The 26,161-nt window shown below is 35.3% G+C and overlaps 1 protein-coding gene across 1 annotated transcript; it reads right to left on the bottom strand.

Moving 5' to 3' along the window:
• Positions 1-3,638: 3,638 nt before the first annotated feature.
• Positions 3,639-4,586, bottom strand: LOC119536266 (olfactory receptor 4A16-like). The gene has a single exon (XM_037838992.1). The coding sequence runs from the start codon at positions 4,584-4,586 to the stop codon at positions 3,639-3,641; it is 948 nt and encodes a 315-aa protein (XP_037694920.1).
• Between the last annotated feature and the right edge of the window lie 21,575 nt (positions 4,587-26,161).

The raw sequence follows: 26,161 nt of genomic DNA on the forward strand, positions 1-26,161 counted from the left end.
CAATTATTGAAGAATCTCAGAGACCTAAATAAACAGACCTTTCCTGTTAACGGGTAGAACAGTTCAATATGGTCAAGATGTCAGTTTTTTCCCAACTTAATTATACATGTATTGCACTTCAAATTCCTAGTAGCTTTCTACAGCCTTCTGAAATTATTCTAATACTAATGCGGAAAATAATTGTTTGAAACAGAAAATGTTTTAATATAGCAGTGAAGGGTAGGCTTTTACTCATTTAGCAAAATCTACTATAAATAAATTAATATGATGGGATATTGTCCTAGCAATAATCAAAGGAAGAGAGTCTAGAGATAGGTACACAAATATTTGGGCATCAAATGGTAAACATAGCATATTGAATTAGGGAAGTAGGATAGATTTTTCAATAAATATGTTGAAATAAATTGTTTTTAGGGCAACAGAAGACCACTGGAAAAAAACAGAGTTAAAAACTTTATGCACATGCACACATACAATCAGGCATTTTCTCTATATCTTTCTCTAAATCCTCACATACACATACATGCATATATGTGTAATCAAAACTTTAAATATATTGAAGCATGCATAAATTAATTAGAATAAGATATTTGTAAATTATCATATAATCATGAAGTAGGAAAAACAGAAACATTAGTTAATAAGTCTGACAAGCAACAGTGAAATAAAAAATATACCCTTCCACACTACAAAAGCTATCTAACGAAAATTTTTTTATATTATAATCTATAAAATCTCTTTTAAATCAATAAAAAGATTTTGTGCATGCCAATAAAATTAAGTAAAGTATATGAAAAAGCAACTCATAAAAGTACAAATGGCAAAATACTTCACTATTAAGAAAATGAAAAAAAAAAACTTGATTTAAAGTGAAGTATGACTTACATAATGCAAAGACTACAAATATTGAAAAAAAATATATGTTCAGTCAGCCTGTGGGTAAGAGCAACAAAAAATTTAAATATCTAGGAAGAAGCCTATTAATTATATATGAACAAACATTTTATGAAATTTTTCAGAACCTTAAGAGCATTAGAGAAGACTTAAATGGAGAGATATGTTACATTCACTGGTAAGAAAATTCAGCATAATAATGGTGCCAATTCTTCCCAAATTAAGAGACAGCAGCAATGCAACTCCAATAAAAATACATCTTGTCTTTTAAAGATGAATCTAAAATGCATATGAAGAAGCAAAAGCCTACGATAGCCCATCACTTCCAAAACAAAAAACAAAAAAAAGGAAGAACGTTGGGAGGACTATCAGATACGAAAAACTTATTTTAAAGGTATAAAAATGAACACACAGTTAGAAAAATCAATTAGTTGACCAAAACAGAGAAAACAGAATAAGAATCAGACATAAATGAAAACTTGATATTTGATATTGGGGAAACATGGACTATTCAATAAATAATTCTTAGATGACTAGTTATCTACATGTGAAAAATGGAATAAGATATTTAAATCATAATGAACACAAAGATCACTAGTTAGTAGATTAAAATTGAAAATTAAAAATAGAAAAATAATTGAAATCTTTAGAAGACAATATAGAATATTTTCTTGGCCCTAAAGTAGAAAAAAGATTTCTTGAATTATAAATAAAAGTGTTAGCTATATATATAAGGACTGAGAAACATGACTACATTAATTTCTAAGTCATCAAACAAAATGATAAAAGTGTCAATAGAAAAACCTCAAACTGGGAAAAGACTTATACAATATATAAACTAAAAAGAATTATTATAAGCGTATCTAAAAAACTCCAACAAATTAAAAATAATATGAAAAAACTAAAAAATGACAAAAAAACATAAATACACAATTTATGGAAGAGGGAAAATAATGAATGTCCATTAAAAATGAAAATAAGTCAACTTCAGTAGTAATAAGGAATGCAAATTAAAACCACAATGAAATCACATTTTTACACCCATCAGATTAGCAAAAATATAAAAAATCTGAAAACAAATATTGGTAAGTATATAGAGTAATAGAAAAGTTATATACTGCTTTTAGGTGTGTAACTGATAAGACCACTTTAGGAAATAAATGCAACCATCTGTAAAAGTGGACATGTACTTACCCCACTTACACTAATTTCTTTCAGGATGTCCAGCGCAGTTGTATGTGCAATAGAAAACCTTAAAACATCCCAGAGACCACTGACTAGATAACAGATATTTAGCCTGTGATATATTCACACAATGGAATAATATACAGCAGGGGAAATGATTGTGCTAGGTGATATACAGTAATTGTCAAATCACGGACAGTTTACACTGACTGACAGAAGTAAGATGCAGAAAACTAAGTAGTATCTAATATAAATTTAATAAAGGCAAGGTATAAGAAAATCTAAACAATGTAACTTAATGATACATGCATGCATAAATTATTTTTAATTACAAAAATTTCAAGATTGGGATTACCTCTGGGAAGAGGCAGAGGAATGAATCATGGAGATGCACTCAGGAAGATTCAGTGATATCAATTAAAATTCTAGATAAGAGGCTACAAAATGCATAAATAAATTACAGATATTATTGAATATGCATGAAAATTAAATAATATTTTTAAATAAGAAAAGCACTAAAACCTTTTTCTGTTTTTTAGAAAAGTAAACTCTTCCTAAGTAGAGGTGATATTCCAGATTACACTGACAAGAATTCTCTCAACTTATGGTCTTGGGATGTTCCAGGATACTGGGAAAAAATATTTTAAAATGAAATTGAAAAACATAGTTTTTAATCAAACAAATCATTACTACATCTATAAGTAAAAACTTCTTTAGTTTAATACAACTGTAAGGGAACACACTACTTTTGCAAAATAATATATTTCTTTATCCACATTTCAGCATAAGGAGACAAATGCACCTCTACCTACTATTTCAAGGATGTCAAAATTGCACATAACTTGTGAAGAAAAACATAAAAATATGCTTACAGCATGGGATAATACGGTTTTCAAATCCAAAGTAAATTATTATCTCCCCTCTAATAAAGACCTGGAAACTGTTTTCATCATCAAAACCAGCCCATTTCACAAAATTGTTCATTGATAATGTCTTTATCCAAGCACAATATCATTTTCCAATCAAATATCCTGAAATGCAAATGTATAGATGTAAATTGAGCAACAGTGGTAATCTTAGACACAAAATGCAAAATGCAAATAAAGAAAGCTGTTGTGTTATAGAATAAAGAATGTGAAAATTTCAACAAACAAACAAAAAAACAACTCTCTCTTGTCCTCAGAAATTTGTTCTGTTAGACAAATTTCTTTCTCAATTGGGATTATATTAAATTTCCAAAAGCAACTTGTTTTAATCTTTTAAAAAAGGAAAAAAAAGTACTTTATTCTAAGTCCATTTCAGTATAAACTAATAAAAATAAGTCGTGAGGTGAGCTTAGTGTTATTTTTACTTAAAATGATACTAATAATCATGTCTTTCATTCAGCCTCCAGAATTTCTCTATTAGATTGATTTTAACCTCAAAAGATAAATTTACTCCTTTTAGATACCCTTGCATCAATAAAGAAAAGCACCCTCATAAATCCCATTGAATTGACTAAATCACCCACTGTGAGAATTTATTGCCTGCTGTCTTTTCAGAATTAGCAACAAACTTTTTCAGTGTGGGTGACACAGTCTTATTCTACTTAGGGATAAATTTTTACACCAGAGTTTTCCCATAGCATTTTTCATCTCAGAGTTTCTCAATGCATATATTAAAGGATTCAACATGGGAGTGATAACTGTAAAAAGCACACTTATGGATTTATCAATGGGCAAGTTGGAAACAGGTCTAACATACAGGAAAATACAGGGAATGAAATAAAGGACAACCACTATGATGTGGGAGCTGCAGGTAGACAAGGCTTTGTGCCTCCCTTCCTGACTGTGAGTTTTTAGGGAGTTTAGGATGACCCCATAGGAGATGAGTAGAAGGATAAAGGTGACCATGCAGATTGCTCCACCATTGGCGACCACAGTGAGGCCTATAAAGTAGGTATCAGTGCAGGACAGTTCCAATAATGGGTACATGTCACACATGAAGTGGTCGATGATGTTGGAACCACAGAAGGGGAGGCTGTACACAGAGAGAAGTTGAACCACAGAGTGCACAAAACCTCCAGCTGAGGCCACCAGCAGGAGCAAGATGCAGATTTGTCGATTCATGATGGTCAAGTAGTGCAGTGGCTTACAGATGGCCACATAGCGATCATAGGCCATCACCACCAGGAGGAAGACCTCAGCACCACCCAATAAGTGCTCTATGAAGAGCTGTCCCATACAAGCTGGGAGGGAAATAGTCTTTTTGTCACAAAGTAAGTCTGAAATCATTTTGGGGGAAATTGCAGTTGAATAAGTGACATCCACGAGTGAAAGATAGGCAAGGAAGAAGTACATGGGTGAGCCCAGAGAGGGGCTGGAAGTGACAGTCACCACAATGAGCAGGTTGCCAACCACAGTTACAATGTAGATAAGTAGAAACATGACAAATAATACTTTCTGCCCCTCAGGATTTTGAGTGAGGCCCAGAAGGACAAATTCTGTTGCATTGTTAGTGTGTCCCATTTACCCTTCTATAAGGTCTGTTTCAGAGAGAAGAGCTTGGGAGAACAGGATCTGAAATGAAATTGTGAACATAAACTATGAATACATTTATTATATCATTAAGAAAATCTTCACCATATGTTCTACACTGGCTTACACAAAATAGACATTTCAAAAATATGTGTTGAGCTCATCTTCCAAAGAGCCCAACAACAGTTTACTTGACAATTCTATTTCCACTTAAGATGACTTGCTTGGATCTACAAGTGAGAGACTGTAACTCGAAGTGTTAATGGATCTTCCATAGAGAAAAGTAGTCAAAAACCCAAAAGATGCCCACATATTTAACAATACCTTATTTAAAGTATGCCAGCTCTAGGTATGGAAGTTGGCAATGATGAAAAAGGAAAGGGTTCCTGCTATGAAGAAACTTACTCTCTAGGTTGGAGACACACTGTAACCAAATAAATTGGCACAGAGTCAGCCAAGGTGATGTCCTTTACAATAAAATAATGCTTCTTCTGGAAAGCTTGCTCAATACTATGATATTCCAATATTAGAGGTTCAGCCCTTCATGCCTTAAAGATTTTTCAATTTTCATAAGTCTCATTAAATTTCAAGAGGCTGGACTTTGAAATGTAACAAATAAATACAAAATTATTTAGTACATTGTTCCCAGTAGCAAATACTTAGACTTATATTTGTCTGACTGTCAGCTACTTAAGGAACTGTAATTCTCTTGATTTCATCTTTGCCTTTTCCCCAAATCTTAACACTCTTACATACACTCTTGAGATTTTCAGCAAATATTTGGAACTGAACTTAAGTGACTCGTAACCATCACCAACTAGTACATTAGCAGCTAGTATTTTTTTTTTCAAGAAATGAATATCCGCAAGCAACAAGACTATTAATGTAATTAAGCTAGGCTAGTATTATGTAGAAAGAAACTTCTTCATAAAAATTTCCTTTAGTGAGGGAGTGCTAGAAGCCCAACCACTTGAGGTTTCCTGGACTTACCCAGGAAACTTCTTAGGAAGCCACAGCAAATAAATGAGAGCAACTCCTAGAAAAGGAAGAGAAAGAAAGGAAAACAGAAATTCAAAAGAAAAAAAAAATACTAATCCCTCAGTCCCTGGGTCTGACAGTTAAGTCTAAGCTTAAACAACAGAGAAGAATTATAGAATTATAGATATAAACCCAAACTTTAGGATTATTCCCTGTTGATTAAAATCACAGAATTACTAAACCTCAAATTTAGAAAAGTGGATGCCGTTCTCATAGATTTGGGATTGAGGGAGGATATGTGCAGGAGAATTTTGAGCTTTCTTTAGAAGCCAGCCATAATGCACATTCTGTATGTCTCATTCACATGGTGCTTCCAGCTGATTCAGGAGCTCTGCCACTTTTGAAACTACAGATAGAAAAAAGCATTCCTGTCAAGGAATGTAAGAGTATAAAGTAGTTCATATCCAATTCTTTTTCTTTTTTAACTCCTTACTTTCTTCAGGATCTAGTGCCCTTTCTCTTATTAATCATCAATGTCGCATTTCACCAGAGTAAATATTCTATTGGTCTGTTAATTTAATTACTTGTAAATAATTTGAATGTAAACTATCTTATATAGTTTCAATCTTCAAAATTTTGATACTATAAAAATTGAAACATATTACTTGAACATGTTGAAACAATATTACTAGGCTTTCAACTTAAACCATTTAATTAATACTTCTCTAGAAAAAAATAATTCAACACCATTTCTTAAGAACATAACTTTTAAAATAAAATAAATCAAAATCCCATATTAACAAATATATCCTTTATAGTACATCATAGTTACAGTTTTATGAATCTCTCTTAGTGACAGTAGGCAAGATACTGCTCTGTTTACTAGTTTCTTTAGGTATATGTAAGATGGTTGCTGTGATAATTTTTAAAGATTTACACATAGAAGTCCATATCAACCTTCTAGAAAACATTAGGAATTTTTTCCTTTGTACCCCAACATACTTTATATTCTATACAATTTGATTCCCTAATTCAAATATATCTAAGTAATTATAAATCTTTATTAACATATGTGAAATATGATACGAACTCAGATTATTATTCTGTTGGCTATGTGACAAATGAACAAAAAATATCTGTCAGGCTCTAATGCTAAAACCAAATAGATTGTATACATTCTGGTTAATTTCTGTGTTTTGTTAGTTTAATTTTCCCAATTCTGACTTCCTCCAATGGAAATATATGTAAGACATTGGCTATATTTCAATATATCACATGAATTTTCAATGAGTATCCTTTGCTAGTTTTCACAAAAACTCACCTCTTGCATATTTCCTTGTTCCTGAAAAATCAGTTCTTGTTTCATTGAGGGTATCTATGGATCCATGACCATTGACCACATGGTAATGTATGGCTGATCAGTGGATCCAGAAATAGTTCCATGAGGCTATACTTTACGTATTCCTATACAGATTTCCCATGATCTCAGTCTTTCAGATGAATGTGAATCATAGAAGTATCCAAAGAGAATGCTTAGAACATAAAGGTATTAAATAAAACATCAATATTTACTGGACAAAGACAGTTGAAAATTCTCATCTGCTTAGCAAATGTGTTGAAGGAAAAACAAAGATGATATGTTTGCATGGCCTAATTGGTAGAAATTAACCAAGCTCAATATTTGGCTACACAAGCAAATTTTAAAACACTGATATTAGTTATTTGAATTTGTCTCTTCGCAGTCAATTATAATGAAGCAAAAAAAGGTACTTTTCTCTGAAAATTTAGGAAAGCAATCATGCCCCTAGCCATTAAGCTTGTAACTATCAAGGCAAATGTTGGAATTTAACTTCACAGAAAAGCCAAGACTAATGCTTTCTTGCAAGAGAGAATAGAACTCCTCAGCCATTCAATCATTCAAACAGCATAACACTGTGTCTGCTTTTTTTCCTAATTAAAAACAAGTTACTGTATCTCCCCAAGCTCATCCCAGAAAATTGGCACCTTCCACAAATTCCTACAAGCAATGAGAGATTTGTATACAAAAGACAATAAAACAAGAAAATACCTGGAAGACTAGAAAACAATTGAAGACAAAATCCAGTCTGGGCAGAAATTTGAGTTTTCAGAAATCTCTTGGGTTATTCTGTAGGTTAGTTTATTAGAGTATTTGGAACAAATCTCAATAGAGTAAATGCTCCTCAACAGTTTTCTCTCCCACATCATTCCCTAGAGAAAAAAGACTTAGCTATTGCCAAGAAAATTATCAGAGAGTAGAGTATTGTAAACACCTGTAATGTGAAAAGAAAATCTTAAAGTGGATAAAAATTTATGTCTCATATTAGGAAATATATAAGTAATGGAAACAATATTTGTTTCAAATGAAGTGATAACCAACCCCAGGTTCCCTTATACAACCATATCCTTAGGAGCTGATGGCCTTACTCTAGCTGTAAGAGGCATAGGGGCAAAGAACAATGTTGATACAACAATTCTTGAAAAGACAGGTACTTATAGTTTAGATGTTCTGGGTTGAGGCATATTTTCATTCATCAAAGCCTGAATCTGTATCAGTGGAAGCCATAATGATCTATTTTGAAACACACTGAATGATTGTTTTCATGAGTGGACACAAGATGACAATTTATATTTTGATCCAAGATGGTGTGTCTTAATTTAATCAGTTGATTCTCAGTTAGATTGAAACACAACTTGGCTAGAAATTCAAACTGGTTCCTCACTAAATATATGTGCATATGTGTGTGTGTGAGTGTGTATGTATGCATGTGTATACATATATAGGTATATATGTGTGTATATATATATATATATGGTAGAATGTACCTCAATGCCTACCTAACCTGGGCAATCAAATCACTTTCCTCCTTTGCAGTTATATATTAAATAATCCAACTCCTATTTCAGGCTTTCAAATGATTATCTCCAAATGATTTTGCCTGTCTATGTTTCTTGTGTTAAGACAGTATTTTTAGTTCATGGACAAGCTAGGTAGATGATGATAGATAGATAGATAGATAGATAGATAGATAGATAGATAGATAGATAGATGGAATGCTTATGGAATTAAAGCAAGAATATGCAAAAGTCACGATCACCATTTCTGCAACTGGTTACTAGGCCAAAGTTGGTTTTTATGAATTATTTTCTCCACTATTTTTCCATGTTCTCCTCCCCTTAATTTTAGTCCAGTATAAATTTAGTAACTGTTTCTACAATAAAGGAATTGTTACTTCCTCTATACCAAATCTCTAAGGACTTCCATTATTATTTCCATAACGTGGCTTAACATACACCCAATTAAACATCTTAATCTCCACAAATATTGAAGTTAATATTGATTCTTCTGGTTACAATGACAGTAGATAAAGTGTCATATAAATGCCTATCTGAACTAGTTCAATATTTTTATCATGTGAAGGCCCCTATTAAAATTTGGCAGTTTTCAGCTTACCTAATAAGTATATTAAATCTAGCACCCTCAAATTTAGTATGAATTGCTTACAAAATTTAGGGAGTATACCTAAGCACTGTGCCTTTTGTATTGGCAAGTGCAAAATAGATAGAAACTTTTCCTTGATTTAATGAACTATGCCAAAAAAATCCCTGCCTACAAGATATTCAGAGATTTTACTGAAGAGAATTCATTTTCCCAAAATTTCTCTCTAACATTCTGGCATAAACATGTCTTAATAATGCATTTGTTACTTCATTTTCAAGCTCCTCTGTTCACCAATGTGATGTTATCAGAGGTGGACCAAACCATCATTCTTTGGATTGATGATAATGTCAGCGTTTCTGTGAACTAAACTATGACTCTGATCTAGACAACTAATATATCCATACAACATATGTCTCTATGTGTCTTCCAGGTTAATGCAAAGAACTGCTGATGCTTTCTGCTTATCTGAATGAGGAATAAGTATTTGCTTGATTAAATGATGCCTATAATAGCCACAAAGCTGAAATCACATGCTCCAATAAGAAGAATATATTGAAAATAATAACTGAACTATTTATTGTCTCAAAATATGCAATAATCCACAGTAATTTTCTCTCACTTATATCTATTGACAAACAATAAAATAAAATGCAAATATAATATTTATCTTTTAGAAAATCAAGATTGGCTTAAATCTCCCAATAATAACAAGAACTAAAAACACATAAAATGCATGTGCTTGAAAGCACTAGAGAAATATCAATTAATTAAAGATCTTTGGGGCTGTTATTTAGTAGAGAAAGGAAGCCAGAGAACCAAACCCTGCATTTGGGACCTCTTTTCTTAAAAGGCATGTGCTAATTATACAAACCACAATGGAAAGGCTGAAAAGATGGATGGAACCTTCAAAGGCATTTACTCTGGGGAAGAACAAACAGAAGGTATGTTTAACCAAGGACAAGAGGCCTTTGTAAATACCCAGGTTTCCTTTTGTGAACACACAAGGTTTTACTCAGAGTAAGGGTGAATAGAAAATAGAGCAGTCCTCAAGGGAACTCAAACCCAGCTTGAGAAATCTAATTCCTTGATTGGATTAAGGTTATCTGGGATATTGATTTCCCCATGCCTAGCTGCTACTGAGAAACAGAATGAAATCCTCTCATAAAGACATCATCAAGAGTCTTGAATAATCTCTATAATTTTTCAAATATAAAACCTGACACATAAACAAAACTAACAAGCCTATGAGAAGACAAAAGTTGATTAAAAAGCAAGAGCAAGGGTGATCCAAGATGACAAATTAGGAGAGGCAGAGCAAAATTCTCCTCCATGAAAAACACTAAATGACAGAAAGTGCTCCAGAACAGCAGATCCAGGGTTCCAATGTCTGGGCAGGGACTTATACACCCATAGTGGGTGTGTATTTGGAGAAACCAGGAGACTACATTTTGAGATGGGTGAGTTTTCAGCCCAGAATGCCACCAGAGAATGGGCAGCTGGAGCTGGTTGACAGCATGAAGGAGAGTAGCCTTCCATGCTCTGGGCATCCTCCTTAATACATGGCATGAATAATAACCCTTTGCAAACCTGTTGCCAAGAGCCCCCATGCCAGGGACTGGCCATTAGAGCAGGCAGATGCTCACAGAAGGGTGTAGCTTTCTGCGCTCCATGCAGCCATCTTTGCAGTTGGTTGGGAGACAACCCATCACAGCCCTGCAGCTGAGAGCTACCTGGAGGGAATATGGGATTTGGCAAACTTGTGATGGTGTCCTTTCTTCCTCCACAGAAACCCATGGTGTGCAGAGCCCTCCTCCAAACCCAAGGACACATGGGCACCTAGCAGAGAGTGACTGTGGGGCATTTGAGCTGGAAGGTGAGATGTGCCCACTACCAGAGGAATAGCCAAAACTACTGTGTCCTGGAGCAGCTCCCTGCCAAACTACACAGGGCACATCCTGCACCATAGGGCTGGTGGTCATCAGTACACATGGAAAATCGGTGTATTGATTGGACCTCCACATGATTTGGACCCCTACTCTGTGCATAGACAAAGTTGGGGAGAACTGGCTTGAGGGTAAGAGGTGGCCATCTGCTGGTAGGTCAGGGAAAGTGCACTGCACCAAGCTGTAGCTCTGTCAAATTATAGATAATTGTTCAAATAAGCCTACATATCCTAAAAGAAACCTATTAAGCAAATACCAGGAGGCCAAAAACAACAGAAAATTATAAAGCAAATGAACAAACCAGAAGATATGGTAACCCAAACATCTAAATTAAAAAGCCAGAGGAGAAAAAAGACTTGGAGCAATTAATCAAAGAAGTACACACAAACATAAATATCATGGTCAGGCTATAAAGGACATGAAGAAGACCCTAGAAGAGCATAAAGAAAAATTTGCAATAATAAATTTTTAAAAAAGCCTGTCTTAAGGAATTTAAAGATACTGTTGATCATATTAAAAAGATTCTTAAGACAAATAACACCAGATTTGAAGAGGTAGAAGAATGAATTAATACATGGCATGAATAATAACCCTTTGCAAACCTGTTGCCAAGAGCCCCCATGCCAGGGACTGGCCATTAGAGCAGGCAGATGCTCACAGAAGGGTAATGGAAACTGAAAGCACAAAAGAATGAATGGTGAAAAAAATCATAAAATTTGAAATGGATCTCTGGGAAATGATGGACAATATGAAGCATACAAACATAAGAATCATTGGTGTTCTAGAAGGGAAAGAGAAGAGAAATGGGATAGGAACAACTGTACACCAGCAAACTAGATAATGTAAAGGAAATGGATAATTTCCTGGAAATGCATGAGCAACCTAGACTGACCAGAGAAGAAATAGAAGACATCAACAAGCCAGCAACAAGCAAAGATATCCAATCAGTCATCAAAATGCTTCCTACAAATATAAGCCCCAGGGCCAGATGGTTCCATGGAAGAATTCTACCAAAATTTCCAAAGAGAACTTACATCAATCCCACTTAAACTATTTTAAAAATTTGAAGAAAGTGGAACACTATGTAACTCATTTTATGAAGCCAACATCATTCTAATGTCAAAACCAGATAAAGATACTGCAAGAAAGGAAAACTACAAGTCAAACACCCAAATAAATATACATGCAAAACTTCTCAACAAAATACTTACAAATCGAAACAAAAGACACATTAAAAAAATCATACACCCTGACCAAGTGAGGTCCATTCCAGGCATGCAAGGGTGGTTCAACATAAGAAAATCAATCAATGTAGTTCAAAACATTAACAAATCAAAAGTGCAAAATCAAATGATCATCTCAATAGATGCTGAAAAGGCATTTGACAAAATTCAGCACCCTTTACTGATGAAAACACTACAAAACATAGGAATTGAAGAAAACTTCCTCAACATGGTAAAGGGCATAAGTAAAAAAAAACCCACAGCAAGCATAGTACAAAATGGCAAGAGACTGAAATCCTACGCTCTAAGATAAGGAATGAGACAAGTATAGCCACTGTCACCACTATTGTACAACATTGCACTAGAAGTTTTAGCCAGAGCAATCTGGCAAAACAAAGAAATAAAAGTATCCAAATTGGAAAGGCAGAAGTAAAACTGTCATTATTTGCAGAAGATATGATCTTATATTTGGAAAACCCTGAGAAATTGATGACACAGCTACTTGAGCTAATAAACACATTTAGTAAAGTGGCAGGGTACAAGATTAATGCATATAAGTCAGTAATGTTCCTATACACTAGAAATGACCTAACTGAAGAGACACTCAAGAAAAAGATTCTATTCTCAATAGCAACTACAAAAATCAAGTACCTAGGAGTAAACTTAACCAAAGGTGTAAAAGACCTCTACACAGGATATCACATGATTTTACAATATGAAACAAAAGAGGACCTAAACAGATGGAAAGATATTCCATGTTCATGGATAAGAAGGCTAGACATTGTTATGATATCAGTACTACCCAAATGGGACTACAGATTCAGTGCAATTCTAATCAAAATTCCAGCAACTTACTTTGCAGACTTGTAAAAGCTAGTTAACAAATTTATTTGGAAGGAAAAGATGCCTTGAATTGCTAAAAACAGTCTTTAAAAGAAAACAAAGTGGGAGAAATTACACTTCCTGATTTTGAAGTTTTCTGTAAAGCCACAGTAGTGAAAATAGCATGGTACTGGCACAAATATAGATATATTGATCAATGGGATCAGATTGAAAATTTAGAAATAGACCTCCAGATCTACAGTCAACAGATTTATGACGAGGCCCCTAAATCCACTGAACTGGGACATAACAGTCTCTTCAAGAAATGGGGCTGGGAGAACTGGACATCCACATCCAAAAAAACGAGAGGACCCCTACCACACACAGTATACAAAAATTAACTCAAAGTGGATAAAAGACCTCAGTATAAGAGACAGTATAATAAAACTCCTAGAAGATAATGTAGGGAAATATTTTCAAGACATAGTATTAGGAGGTCATTTCTTAGACCTTACACCCAAAGCACAAGCAATAAAAGAAATAATAGATAAATGGGGACTCCTTAAAATTAAAAGCATCTGTACCTAAAAGAAATTTGTCAAAATGGTAAAGAGGCAGCCAAGTCAATGGGAGAAAATATTTGGAAACCATGTATCTGATAAAAACTGATATCTTGCTTATAAAAAGAAATCTTACAATTCAATGACAATAGTACAAACAGTCCAACTGTAAAATGGGCAAAAGATATGAAAAGACATTTCTCTGCAGAATAAACACAAATGGCTAAAAAGCACACAAAAAAATGTTCAACTTCTCTAGCTATTAGGGATATACAAATCAAGACCACAATGAGCTATCTCACACCAATAAGAATGACTGCCATTAAACAAACAGGAAATGACAAATTCTGGAAAGGTTGTGGATAAATTGGAACACATATTCATTGCTTGTGGGACTGTATAATGGTACGGCCACCCTGGAAGACATTTTGACAGTTCCCCAGAAAACTAGATATTAACTACAATCCAGAAGATCTGAAAGCAGTGACACAAACAGATATTTGCACACCAATTTTCATAGTGGCTGTGCTGGTTTGGATGTATTATATATGCCCAAATGCTATTATCCTTCATGCAATTTTGTGTGGGCAAACATATTAATGTTGATTAGATTGTAATTCTTTGAGTGTTTTCATGGAGATGTGACCCACCCAACTGCAGGTGATAACTCTGATGAATTTCCATGGATCTGTGGCCCCACCTATTCAGCTTGGGCCTTGATTAGTTTACCAGAGCCCTAGTAAACTAGTTATAGTTTATAGTTATATAGAGCACTATATAAGGTCAGGCAGAAGAAGCAAGCTTGCTACAGCTAAGAAGGACACTTGGAAGAATACACAAGAGCTGAGAGAGAACCTGCAGATGAGTGACAGTTTGAAGACAGCTGTTGAAAGCAGACTCTTGCTCTGGAGAAGCCACGAGAGGACAAATGCCCCAAGAGCAACTGAGAGTGACATTTGAAGAGGAGCTGTAGCCTAGAGAAGAATGTTCTGGGAGAAAACCATTTTGAAACCAGAACTTGCAGCAGATGCCAGCCACATGCCTTCCCAGTTAACAGAGGTTTTGCAGAACCATTGGTCATCCTCCAGTGGAGGTATCCAATTGTTGATGCATTACCTTGGACACTTTATGACCTTAAGACTGTAACTGTGTAACCAAATAAGCCCCCTTTATAAAAGCCAATCCATTTCTGGTATTTTGCATCCTGGCAGCATTAGCAAACTAGCACAAGAATGAAAGAAGACCCCTAACTCACAATTGCCAAGAGATGGAAACAATCCAAATGTCCTTCAACAGATGAGTGAATAAACATAAAGTGCTATATACACACAATGGAATACTACACAGTAGTAAGAAGGAAAAAGGTCATGAAGCATATGACAGGATGGATGAACCTTGAAGACATAATGCTGAGTGAAATAAGCCAGACACAAAAAGAAAGACATTGTATGTTACCACTAACATTAAGTCTGTAAAAAATGTAAAATAAGGTCTTAAAATGTAGAATATAGGGGACCTAGAGATAGTCACCAGCTATTGAAAGAGGAATGATAATCTAATATGTTCAGATATGATAATGAGGGTGATCTCAATGATATGGGAATGGTGTGGTGTGACTATGGTTTATTAATGGAATTATAACTATCAGTGATGCACTGAAGTTGAACATGTTCATAAATGGTTGTTTAAAGGTATGTAGCCCACAGAGTAGTACCACAAACCTAAATAAGTGTTAGCATGATATACTTGGAAGGTATGACACTGGTGCAGTGGTTTAACAATATAGTGGTAACGAAAAACTACCCAGTATGTATTAATGACTATAGTTAATAAGAATATCTTAGCCATTCTACACTAATACTAGGGATGTATAATTAACAGCTGATAAGAGCTCTGGTATGTATTATATTATCATGATTATTTAAAGTTGAGGGCGATGATGGTGAATCTCAGTTAATATAATGTAAGATACTGATCATTTATCTTAGGATAGAATATATATTGAGTGAAGTTAGGAACCCACTACCCAAATTGCTCTTGTGAAATTTAAGGTTGTAAATAGGAGGCTGAACCCCCATATAATTACACCTAAAAGGCACCTCCAGGGAACCTCTTTTGTTGCTCAGATGTGGCCTTTCTCTCTTTAAACCCAACTTGGCAAATGAATTCATTAACCTCCCCTCCATGAGAGACATGATTAGCAGAGGAAGGACATGATTCCTGGGAATGGGCCTGGCCCTGGCAGTGAGGGATTGAAAATGTCTATTTGACAAAAAGGGGGAAAAAAAGAAAGGTAACAACTTGGTTACCATAGTAGCTGAGAGATCCCAAATAGAGTTGAGAGGCTATCCTAAGGTTTCTTTTGTGCAGGCTCTAGCTAGACATCCCAAATGGCCACAGTATTCTGTGGCCATACCAAAAATAGTCCTCAAATATCTAGGGCCCTACCTGAGTTTCTATAAAAGATGCACTCACTAAGTTTTATCTTTTAGAAACTTAAATATACCAGAGTGTTCCTATACCTGATAAGTCCTAAAACCCAGAGGCAACTGCCTCTTTAGGATCAACTATCATATGCAGCCTACTTCCCCATACTGTGAACACCTCCTTTCAATATGCACTAGTTAGGGTGCTCACTGGCTAGCTAGACATGCCTAAAGTTGGAGAAAGAGATAAGTGACAGGAAGAGGTAGTAACAAGATAAGATTTAACAAAGGTCTATGAATGCTGAAACTTTATATAAATACACACTCACACACATGCACGCACACACACATATATTTGGATGCTGGGGTGTTGGAATGGCTCGAAGGAGGTAAATTACATGGTGGAACTATAGCCTATAGCATCCTTTGGGATTTGCTTTATAGGTGCTCACTGGATGGTTCCTTGAAGATCTTCATCTTTCTGTGTATATTTCATAATAAGGAAAGAACAGAATCTGTGTAACTGTAACCCATAACAATTTTTGAAATTACCTATATGATGCTTATTGAGCTGTACATCAAGAGATGATGGCTTTCTGTATGTATATTTTACAATAATGGAAATGGCTGAAGTTGTGGAACTGTGACCCATGACATTCTTTGAAATTTGCTCTCTAGCTACTTGTGAAACCATATTTTGAAAATTTTCACTGTTATGTATACATGTCAAAGTTCATGATAAAAAATGCATGGAACTGTACAACACAATGAACCCTAATTAAAAAAAAAAAAAACAGAGCAACAGGAAGAGATACATAGATGATCCAGATAATGAACATTTAAAACATGTTTTAAAATAATTAAATGTATTGTGTCCAAATAATTAAAATGCAAAAATGGATAACAAATTGAATCAAATACATTTGAAAATTGAAATATATAATGACTGAAATTAAGAAATGAATTATTGGAATTAACAGCACATTGGCACAACTGTAGATTAACTTTGTAAACTGGAAGAAAGTTTAAAAGAAAAGATGGACAATTTAGAAGATAGCATAAAGTGACTTAAAGGGCACATGCAAAACTCTAATATATATTTAATTTAATTATAATCCCAGGAAGAGAAGGTAAAAATAGGGTAAGCAAGATATTTGAAGACAGTGGCTGAAATATTTTTCCAAATGTGGAATGAAATCAAGCTGTAATTTCATGGGGTGTTACAAACCTTATGCAGATTAATTTTAAAAGGATAAATTTTTGAAAAGCATAAATTAAAAATATATAGCAAAATAAAACTATAAAACAAAAGGCAAAGAGGATTTTCAGGACATTACATTGAAAGAAATAACAATAGCGCTGATCAGTGTCTTCTTAACATAAACAATGAAAACCAGAAAATAAAAGAACAATGTATTCACACTGTTAAATGAACATAAATGGAAACATATTTAAATATCATCAAAGCATATTTCAGAACTGAAGGCAAAATATAGTTTTTTTCTGACACCTTCCCCCAAAAAAACAACACTGAATTTGTGACCAAGAGATATATATTATACAAATCTCTAAGAATGACCTTTAGGAAGAAAATATTTCAAGTTGACACAAGGAAATGCAGGAAAGAATCAAGAATAATGGTAAGAAGAAGTGGGTAAAACTAAGTGAATTAATAATAATACATACAGAACAGTGGGGGATAGATTTAAATCCAAATATATCATAGATTATATTTTTAAAATAAATAAATTCATTAATCCTATTTTAAACAAGAGCTCATTGGTATGCACCTTAAAAGAGAAACACCTTAAATAACAGTTTGAAAAGTGAAAATAAAACAATGGAAAATATAAAGCATAAATTCTAACAACAACAAAAAAAGGATACTATTGTTTTACTACTATCTGACCAAAATAGACTTCAAGGCAGTAAATATTTCCAGAGATAAAATGTTGACAATGATATGAATGTCAACATGGAAGAAATGTAAAAAAATGTCAATTGGTATGCACCTAAAAACACAGCCTCAAAATAAATTTCAAAATATTGAACTAATGGGAAAAACCAACAAATCATCAATAATAGAGGGAGATTTTAGCACAACTCATAACTGTGAGAGTATAAAAAATCCATAATGTTATAGAAAATTTAATAAGCGTCATTAGCAAACTTGACCTCTGACATAAGAAGAAAGCGCATCCAACAACTGCAAAGCATATATTCTTTTCAAGTGTAAATAGGATATTTTCCAAATTGATCATATGCTTAGAAATAGAGTGATTCTCAAAAAATTTCAAAGAATTGCAATCATAAACTATGTCTCATAACAACAGGAAAATTTTCTAGAAAATGAAAAAAAAAAAAAAACTAGGAAATCCCCATATGTTTGAAAATTTAAAAATGCATTTCTAAATAAAACATATGTGAAATAAATCAAAATGGAAATTAGAAAATACTTTCAGCCTAATAATAATGAAAATAGAATATATCAAACTTGTGAATGACAGCTAAATCTTTACTTTGATGTATTCAGTAATAGTAAAGTTTGAAAAATCAATGCAGTAAACATTTATTCAAGGAGTTATTAAAGTGGCAGCGATGTTAAATCAAAGTAAACAGTGGGATGGAAATAATAGTTAAGAACAGGCCTGGTTTATGAATTAATTTGCATGGTATGTGTGAATTTTAATTTCATGTATCAACTTGGCCAGGTTGTGGTGTCCACTTACTTGGTCAAGCAAGCATTACCCTGATTGTTACTGTGGGATGGGGGTGTATATTGTGGATTTAAATCATTAGTCACTTGATTGCATCTAAACTGATGCAATCAATAAAGCAGACTGCAGTCAGTAATGAGAGAAGTCTTATCCAATCAGTTGAAGTCCTTAAAGGGAAAACATGATTTCAGCAGTCAGAAAGAAGAATTTCTACCTCTACTTCAGCCAGCCAGATTTTTCTGGGGAATTCAATGAAACCTTCATGAAGTTCCCAACTTGCAACCAGCCCTACTGAATTCATACTTCTCAATCCCCATGGTCATGTGAGCTAATTCCTATAATAAATATATACCGTAAGTTCTGTTTCTTTAGAAAATCCTGGATACTACATTATGACAGCAATAGCCAAAAGTGGATAATTGCTACACTACAGTCTCACTCATACATGACCATCAAAGATTGAAGAGAAGGAAAATCCTCCCAGGGGGCAACATTTAAAGCAGTATATCAGTTTTTCCACTCCATGTGGAAATAACATGAGTTATGGATCTCCACTAACTTATGGACCATGTTTTAAAGGTTTAAAAGCTGTTGAATGATTTGGAAAGAAAAAAAATTGAAACACAGTGGTAAGTGGATGCATCTCTCAGAATGAGCATCAAATGCAACAATGTTTGTTTTCCATTTAAGTGCAAAGAGAATTTATAGAAGAGGAGGCTCTCAAAAATCTGATCAAAAAGATTCATCTTGTGGATATCAGTTGGTACTATTCCCCAAACACCTTTGGAGCTATTTACCAAATGGCCACAGTTGCAGAGATGAACACTATACATTGGCTCAATGAACAACATAATCTATCTTTTACTAAGGCTGATGTGGTTACTTTCACTTCTGTATGTCCAAAATGCCTTAACCTCTAATATGGCATCCAACAATTTAGTAGCAGTTTACTTCATTGGAACTCCTCAATTTGGAGTTGATAGCAACCTGGTTTCTTATACAGTTGGTATGTATTTGTCCTCTCTACCTGCAACCCATTGCTCATTGCTCTGATATTCCATACACCATCATCTCTGATCAGGGGACACATTTTATGATAAATAAAATAAAGCAAATTATTCACCTCCATATAATTCACTGCTACAACCATATTCCACATCACTTAGAAGCAATAGGCTAAATTTAACATTGTAATAGCCTCTTGAAAGCTGAGTTATGTTGCCAGGTTGGAGACCCTAGCCTGAAAGTTCAGGATGCTTTCTTCTGTATGTTTAGGACAGAGTATGTGCTCGATAAGTTCTAATAATCTAATACCTTGTGTCATGTATATTCATGAGAGAATGCTACCATAATAAACTTTCCTCCATGAAGTCATATTTTTCCCTCTATTCCAATATCCACAGGATTCATTTCCAAATACCTCCTTCCAGTTCTTGCTAGAGCATATGAGCCAGATCCTGCAATTTTTTTCATTTAATAAACTATTTTCTTCTAGAAAAGAAATGTGATTCTCAGCTGGGTTATACTAACATCTGGAACTAATTGTTGACCTGGAGGCACAATGAAGATTTGCCCTGGGAAGGGACATGAATTTTGGTATGGTGACTCTCTGCAGCTGACACAAACCTTGAGGCGTGAAGGCTGTCTATTAAAAGTACTACCAGAAGCTGGAGCAACAAATCCTTTCTGATAGCTGGATAGTTGGAAAAATGCTCAATATAATCCTTTAGCTGGAAAATGCTTAGTATAGTCTTTGGTAACTAGAAATATTTATTGTAATATCTTCACTCAAGCAGCCTTGATTCATTCCCAGCCCTTGCTGACATAGTTTGTTGTGATCTAGTCTCAAAAGTTTACTCTCTTCTCCTGATTACAATAACAAGACCTTCCCGGCTTTGCTTGCAGGGATAAGAGAACATCCAAAACAGGATGAAATGATGTCATAAACACCATATGGACTAATAAATCAGCACCTTCCTCTCCTGGAAGAACAAGATTAAATCTTGGATGGTCAGCAAAGAAAGGAGGATGCATAAGATAACAGGATATGCTAACTAAACAAAATGAACCAGGTGACCATTACTCAATTTTAATAAATTGTACGACCTTTCCTTAGTTATTTTTTTCTTATGTTCTGTTTTCTTCTGGACCCTTGCCATTTCTTTGTCTTCTTGGACTATAAAAGCTTAAATCACCTTTCTCACTTTGAAATGATCTCTGAAAGATTTTCCTCCAGTCCTTGAGAATGCATTCTCAGTAAAGATCACCTTCTCACCAAAAAGACTTATTTTTGTTTGTTTGTTTAATGTGATATCAGCTGGGTCTAACTATTGAAGACTGTGTTTTCTAATGGTAACACTTCTCGTCTGAAGGAAGAGCAGGGCAGCAGTCCAACACTTGTAGACATTTCTTCACATATGTTCTGGGAGAAGTTCCTCCAGGACTCTGGGAAAAAAAATATAAGAGAAAGTTTAGAGGGATGGCCCACCACTGCAGTTTATCTTAGAGCTGCAACTGCTACTTATCCTATTCCTCCATTACCTTTTTCTTCTCACCTCACCTTTTACTAGCACCTTCACTTGTCTCAGTGGCTTGCCTAGAGATGTAGTCCAGATCCTTACCTCTGAAAGATCTGATTCCTTGTCAACTATAACATTTTCAGGCCAGGGTGGATGCACTTTACATTTACTGTCACAATTGAGCAAAGGAGTAGCAAGACTTGCCGGAGTGGATTACCTGGAAGCCAAATATATCCTTGATGCCTTCTTTGTGTTACAGTACCTCCCTATCCATTTAATAATCAAGGTCAATTACCACTGCCAGTGGTGTGGGAAGTTCACTCTCCCAATTGCCACAGCCATTTTCCTAGTGCTAGGAGAGCCAGATTTATGATAAATCCAAAGTTGTGACAGAACACAGTGAATAAATTTTAAAACATTGAACTAACAGGAAGTTTAATTGATTTATTTAATAATTCATTTATTAAAAAATAAATTTATTTAATTTAATAAAAAATCGATTATTTTTTAATTGATTCATTTTATCATTAACCTTGAAGCTTGCCATAAGTTTGAGGTTTGCAGTATATCAGTCAATGAATAGATAACCTTGTAGTTCAAAACAGTCTGAGATGAGTTTTCTATTATTTGCAACCCAAAGTATCCCAACTGAAATACTTTCATTTCAATACATATGTGTAATTGGTTTTATTCATCATCCCTACTTTTCATTTACATATATATCTATTTTTGAACCAGCACCACATAATTTTAATTGTTGTAGTGTTATAATTATTCTTATCATCTTGGATGGCTTATTACTCTTTAAAAATTAAATTTCAATTTCTATAACTTCATTATTGCAAATAAACTTTTATTATCTAGGGAATGTGAGGTATAGTTTGATTTTAGTTGGAAAAGAATGTAATGAATATTTGCTATTTCTCCAAGGTTATATATATAGCATACTGCCACAATTATTTGAGATGAAATTTAGACATGATAATACTCAAAGTTAGTTTTTCCATTGCACTGACAATATCATAATAATTTCTTTCTCAGGAGAAGCTTGGGATAATTTGAGAGCCACTGTAAATATTGCTAGCCAAGTAGGACTGATCAATATATCCAAAATACAAAGTCTTGATCAAACAGGCAAGTTTCTGGGAATAACCATTAGAGACATCTGGTCATGAATATTAGTGACATCCCACAAATAGTACTGAATAAATCACTATCATTTCTATAGTCTAGTTAGAAGAAATAGATGCCACAGGCTTTGGGAGACAATAATGGGGAAATGCTGACACAGTAATGTTGACAGCCCATAAATCTAATGCTCAAATGATTTCTGAAGTATTTACTGTGTGAATAGATGCAAAATAGAGATTCTGGCAGAAGACCAAATTTGCCACCCAGTTATGGACACTGAGATGGGTGATTCAATAATTCACAGTGACCAGATGCAGCCCATTTGAAACACAACTATTGGCAGGTAATTAGACTTTTATAGAGATAAAACCTAAAGGGGTCACAAGTGCCTTTTATGTCATGGATGATGCCAGAATGTCATATACAGAAAGATAGAGAAGCATAACAAAGCTTCTTAACAAAATGGAAATTGTATTACAGAAATATCCATGGGACATGACTTAGGTAAAGTACAGAATATTCATAAGCATAATATTCAGAAAAAACAGAACTTCTGGAAGAGTTTTCTATACCTGTTGTTAAGTAATATTAATGCAGTCATTCATTTACTCCTAAAGAAAAACAAGATACTTTATTTCCCAAGGGAAGTTCCCAAAGTGAAGAGTATGATTCAATATGGAAATCTGCACAATTTCACCCTTGGAATGGTAAAACTTTGGTCAAAGAAGGCAATGTTAATTCCACTCAAACACTAGATGTATTGAGGCAGGTTAGACTAGGAAAAACTTCTTGCAGACTCTAAGGAAACTTTGGACTAGATGCAGGGGGTGGGAAATCTGGTGAGAGCAGTCTGGCTCCTGAAACCTGAGGAAATTAAAGTAAGATACATTACTCAACAATGCAGCATGGATCAATGACAATAACCCATTCAGAATCCTTGATTGGATTGTGTATTCAGCCTATTGCAATAGCTTACTTACAAACCTTGGGTTGCATATTTATTAATCAATCACAAGAATGTGTAGACAGTCAATCACAACAGCCTACTTACACTACTTACTTTGAATGATTACTCACCAATCTCAATGTGTCAATTGTACCAATGTTTCAAATCCCACCTCCCTTTGTGCAATTTGATAAAAAAGCCCTTGGGCTAAACCACAAGCACCACTCTCTCTTGAGCACACCCTGTGCTCACCCCTTAGAGAGTTGTGGGAAACTGAGTCTTCCATGTTGCCTGAGGCATATCTAGGGTGGTGGCTTAGAACGCTGAGCCGCAGGCCTGCATAGAATGCCATGCAGGCCCGCCCTGTAAAGATGTGTGTCTTGTGACTACCATTGTCTTAAACCTAGCTTGTATGCACCTGATGTAAATACACCTAGATGTAAACATAAGTATCTGGTGGGCTCTCCCCCACCTGAGGACCTTTAGCATATACACCTGATCTTCTGAAATAACTAGCTGGAGCAAGACTGCATTGTCTTCCACTTAACACGAGATGCAAGTGGGCCCCCTGCTCCCTTAATTCTTAGCTTTGTGTCCGTGTCTCATTCCTGCATCGCCCTGTCAGCAATAGAGGGTGTACTTTCAGTTTCCTCAATAAACTTTTCTCCCTTACTTATACCTATGTTTCTCATCCTTGAATTCCTTCTTGCAATGAGACAGTGAGCCTGGAACAGAGTTCTGATAACATCTTTCTTGGCAAAAGGGAGCTCCACCAACAGTATGAACAGTGTAGCTAACAGGGCAGGGAAAGATTGATTCTCACCCTCACAGCAATGTTTGTATGTTTATAGGCTACCTAGTAGCCTCATTGTTTGATCAGAAAAATAAACATTTAATGTACAGACAATCAAGAAATACAGCAAAAGAGAATGCTGTTATGAAAAGCCTTATGAGTATGCTGAGAGTAAATAAAAGTGGGTCATATGAAGTTCACCAAATAACCCTGATTTTGGATTAAAAAAGGAATAGAATACATTTGGCCTAGTCTCTGGGTGTGTTCAACAGGATATATGAGGTGAATGAAATACAGTGATGGCTAGAATACCTGTTGCAGCCCTTGGCCTGAACAGAACAGGCTTGCAGATCTTGGCACACAGCAGTCTGTGTGACCAAGGCAGCTAACGTTTAACTTATTATATTTGTAAGCCAGTAAAAAGGAAAAGGGTAAATTGTAATTTTAAATGGGAAATAAGCAGGAGGTGAGAAACTCTTGGTCCCATGAAAGAGCAAGAATGTTAATCTAGTCTATCTGCTTCCTGGCCCTCAAGTGTTATTACTCTTGTGGTTATTTATAAAGCCCCATCCTATAATTCTTTCCTTCCTGCACCACCCCTATGTCACAGGATGCTCTCCCACCCTTAGGAATGTCTGTCTTAAATGCTTTATAGCTGGTTTGTTGTCCTCTTTCAATAACACAGCCAACTTCCCTGCAAAAGCAGTACCCACCCATTGAGAAAAAAGCCATTTGATTAATTCAAATTTCTGCCTCCCTGTAAGTAAGGCCCAAATAAAGTCCATGTTTCAGAAAATGCTCAGTGTCTTCTTTGGTCTTTTGACTGGAAAAAACCCCTCAGGCTGTGACAATTGGCAGGCCAGCCAGGAGACCAAAGGGGCCCCCACTTCTGCAGGCATGAACCCAGGAAATTGAGAGACCATGGGGTGGGATACTGGGGTGGCCTGAGACTTTGATGTGTGGAGGAGGAGCTACTCTTCTGGATGAATGAAGCCTGCTGAGGGAATATGGAGGTGGGTACACCTTCCTGGTGGGACTAATAGATATCCTGCAGCAGGCTGCAGGAGCCTTGGGAATTCAAAAAGAGAATAGGGACCACAATATAGCAGCTGCAGTAGGCTGGCCATTGTTAGAGGCTGTACGTGCCACTACTGAGGAAGCTTTAGCAGCAAAGGTGGCCATACGCTGCCTGGAGGATGAACTAAAACTGGAAAAGGATATGAGGCTGGTGCAAGCTGAGCTGAGGGATGCATTGAATGAAAGATTAAAGTAAGTAGATGAAAATTTGGCCATGCTTGTATGCCATTATGCTAAAGTGAAAGGATGCAAGCTGCACAAAATGCAAGTCAGATGCATTCTAAGCTCACCTAACTGGGATCCTAAGGTTTGCGACCCTGTGGATTTCTCTTCAGAGGAATAGCTACAGTCAGAATGGGAAGTGGAAGAGGAGCATAAGCTCATCTACCCTCTGGTCTGGCACAAAATCAAATCAGAATGGACAGCAGGGTGAGGGAAGGGTGAGGCAGAACCATCACCTGATGAGCCAAAGGCGCTTGTCATATCACAGGAATTCTCCGCAGTGGAATTAAGGGATATTGGGAATCAATATCAGCAAAAGGCTATAGAGCCATTAGCAAACTGGTTGCTACAGCTAAGGGATGATGGTGAAGATAGCGTTCTGCTCACTGGGTGGGAAATGAGTAAGTTAGCTACCATTTCAACTCACCCCTCCCTACACCAGCGATTATACTCACTTGGAACTAACATAGAGACTTACTCACTTTTTTCACTGTCTAGTCAAAAAATGTAAAATTCTGTGGCTGCAGGAAGAGGACTTACCCCACACCCCACTACAGTGGAATAGCATAGAGGAGCTTCAGGATACACTTCAGAGATTAGGCATGAAACATTCAATATACACTAATGAAACTGTGGAACCAGATGGTGTTGCTTTCACTCGAGGTTTGTATGGAACAATTTTGCACATGGCCCCTAATCAATGGTAAGGAACTTTAATGCCCCTCCTTAAGCCCCTAATAGGAAAACCT

Source organism: Choloepus didactylus, chromosome 6 (assembly GCF_015220235.1).
Source record: "Choloepus didactylus isolate mChoDid1 chromosome 6, mChoDid1.pri, whole genome shotgun sequence".
NCBI lineage: Eukaryota > Metazoa > Chordata > Mammalia > Pilosa > Megalonychidae > Choloepus > Choloepus didactylus.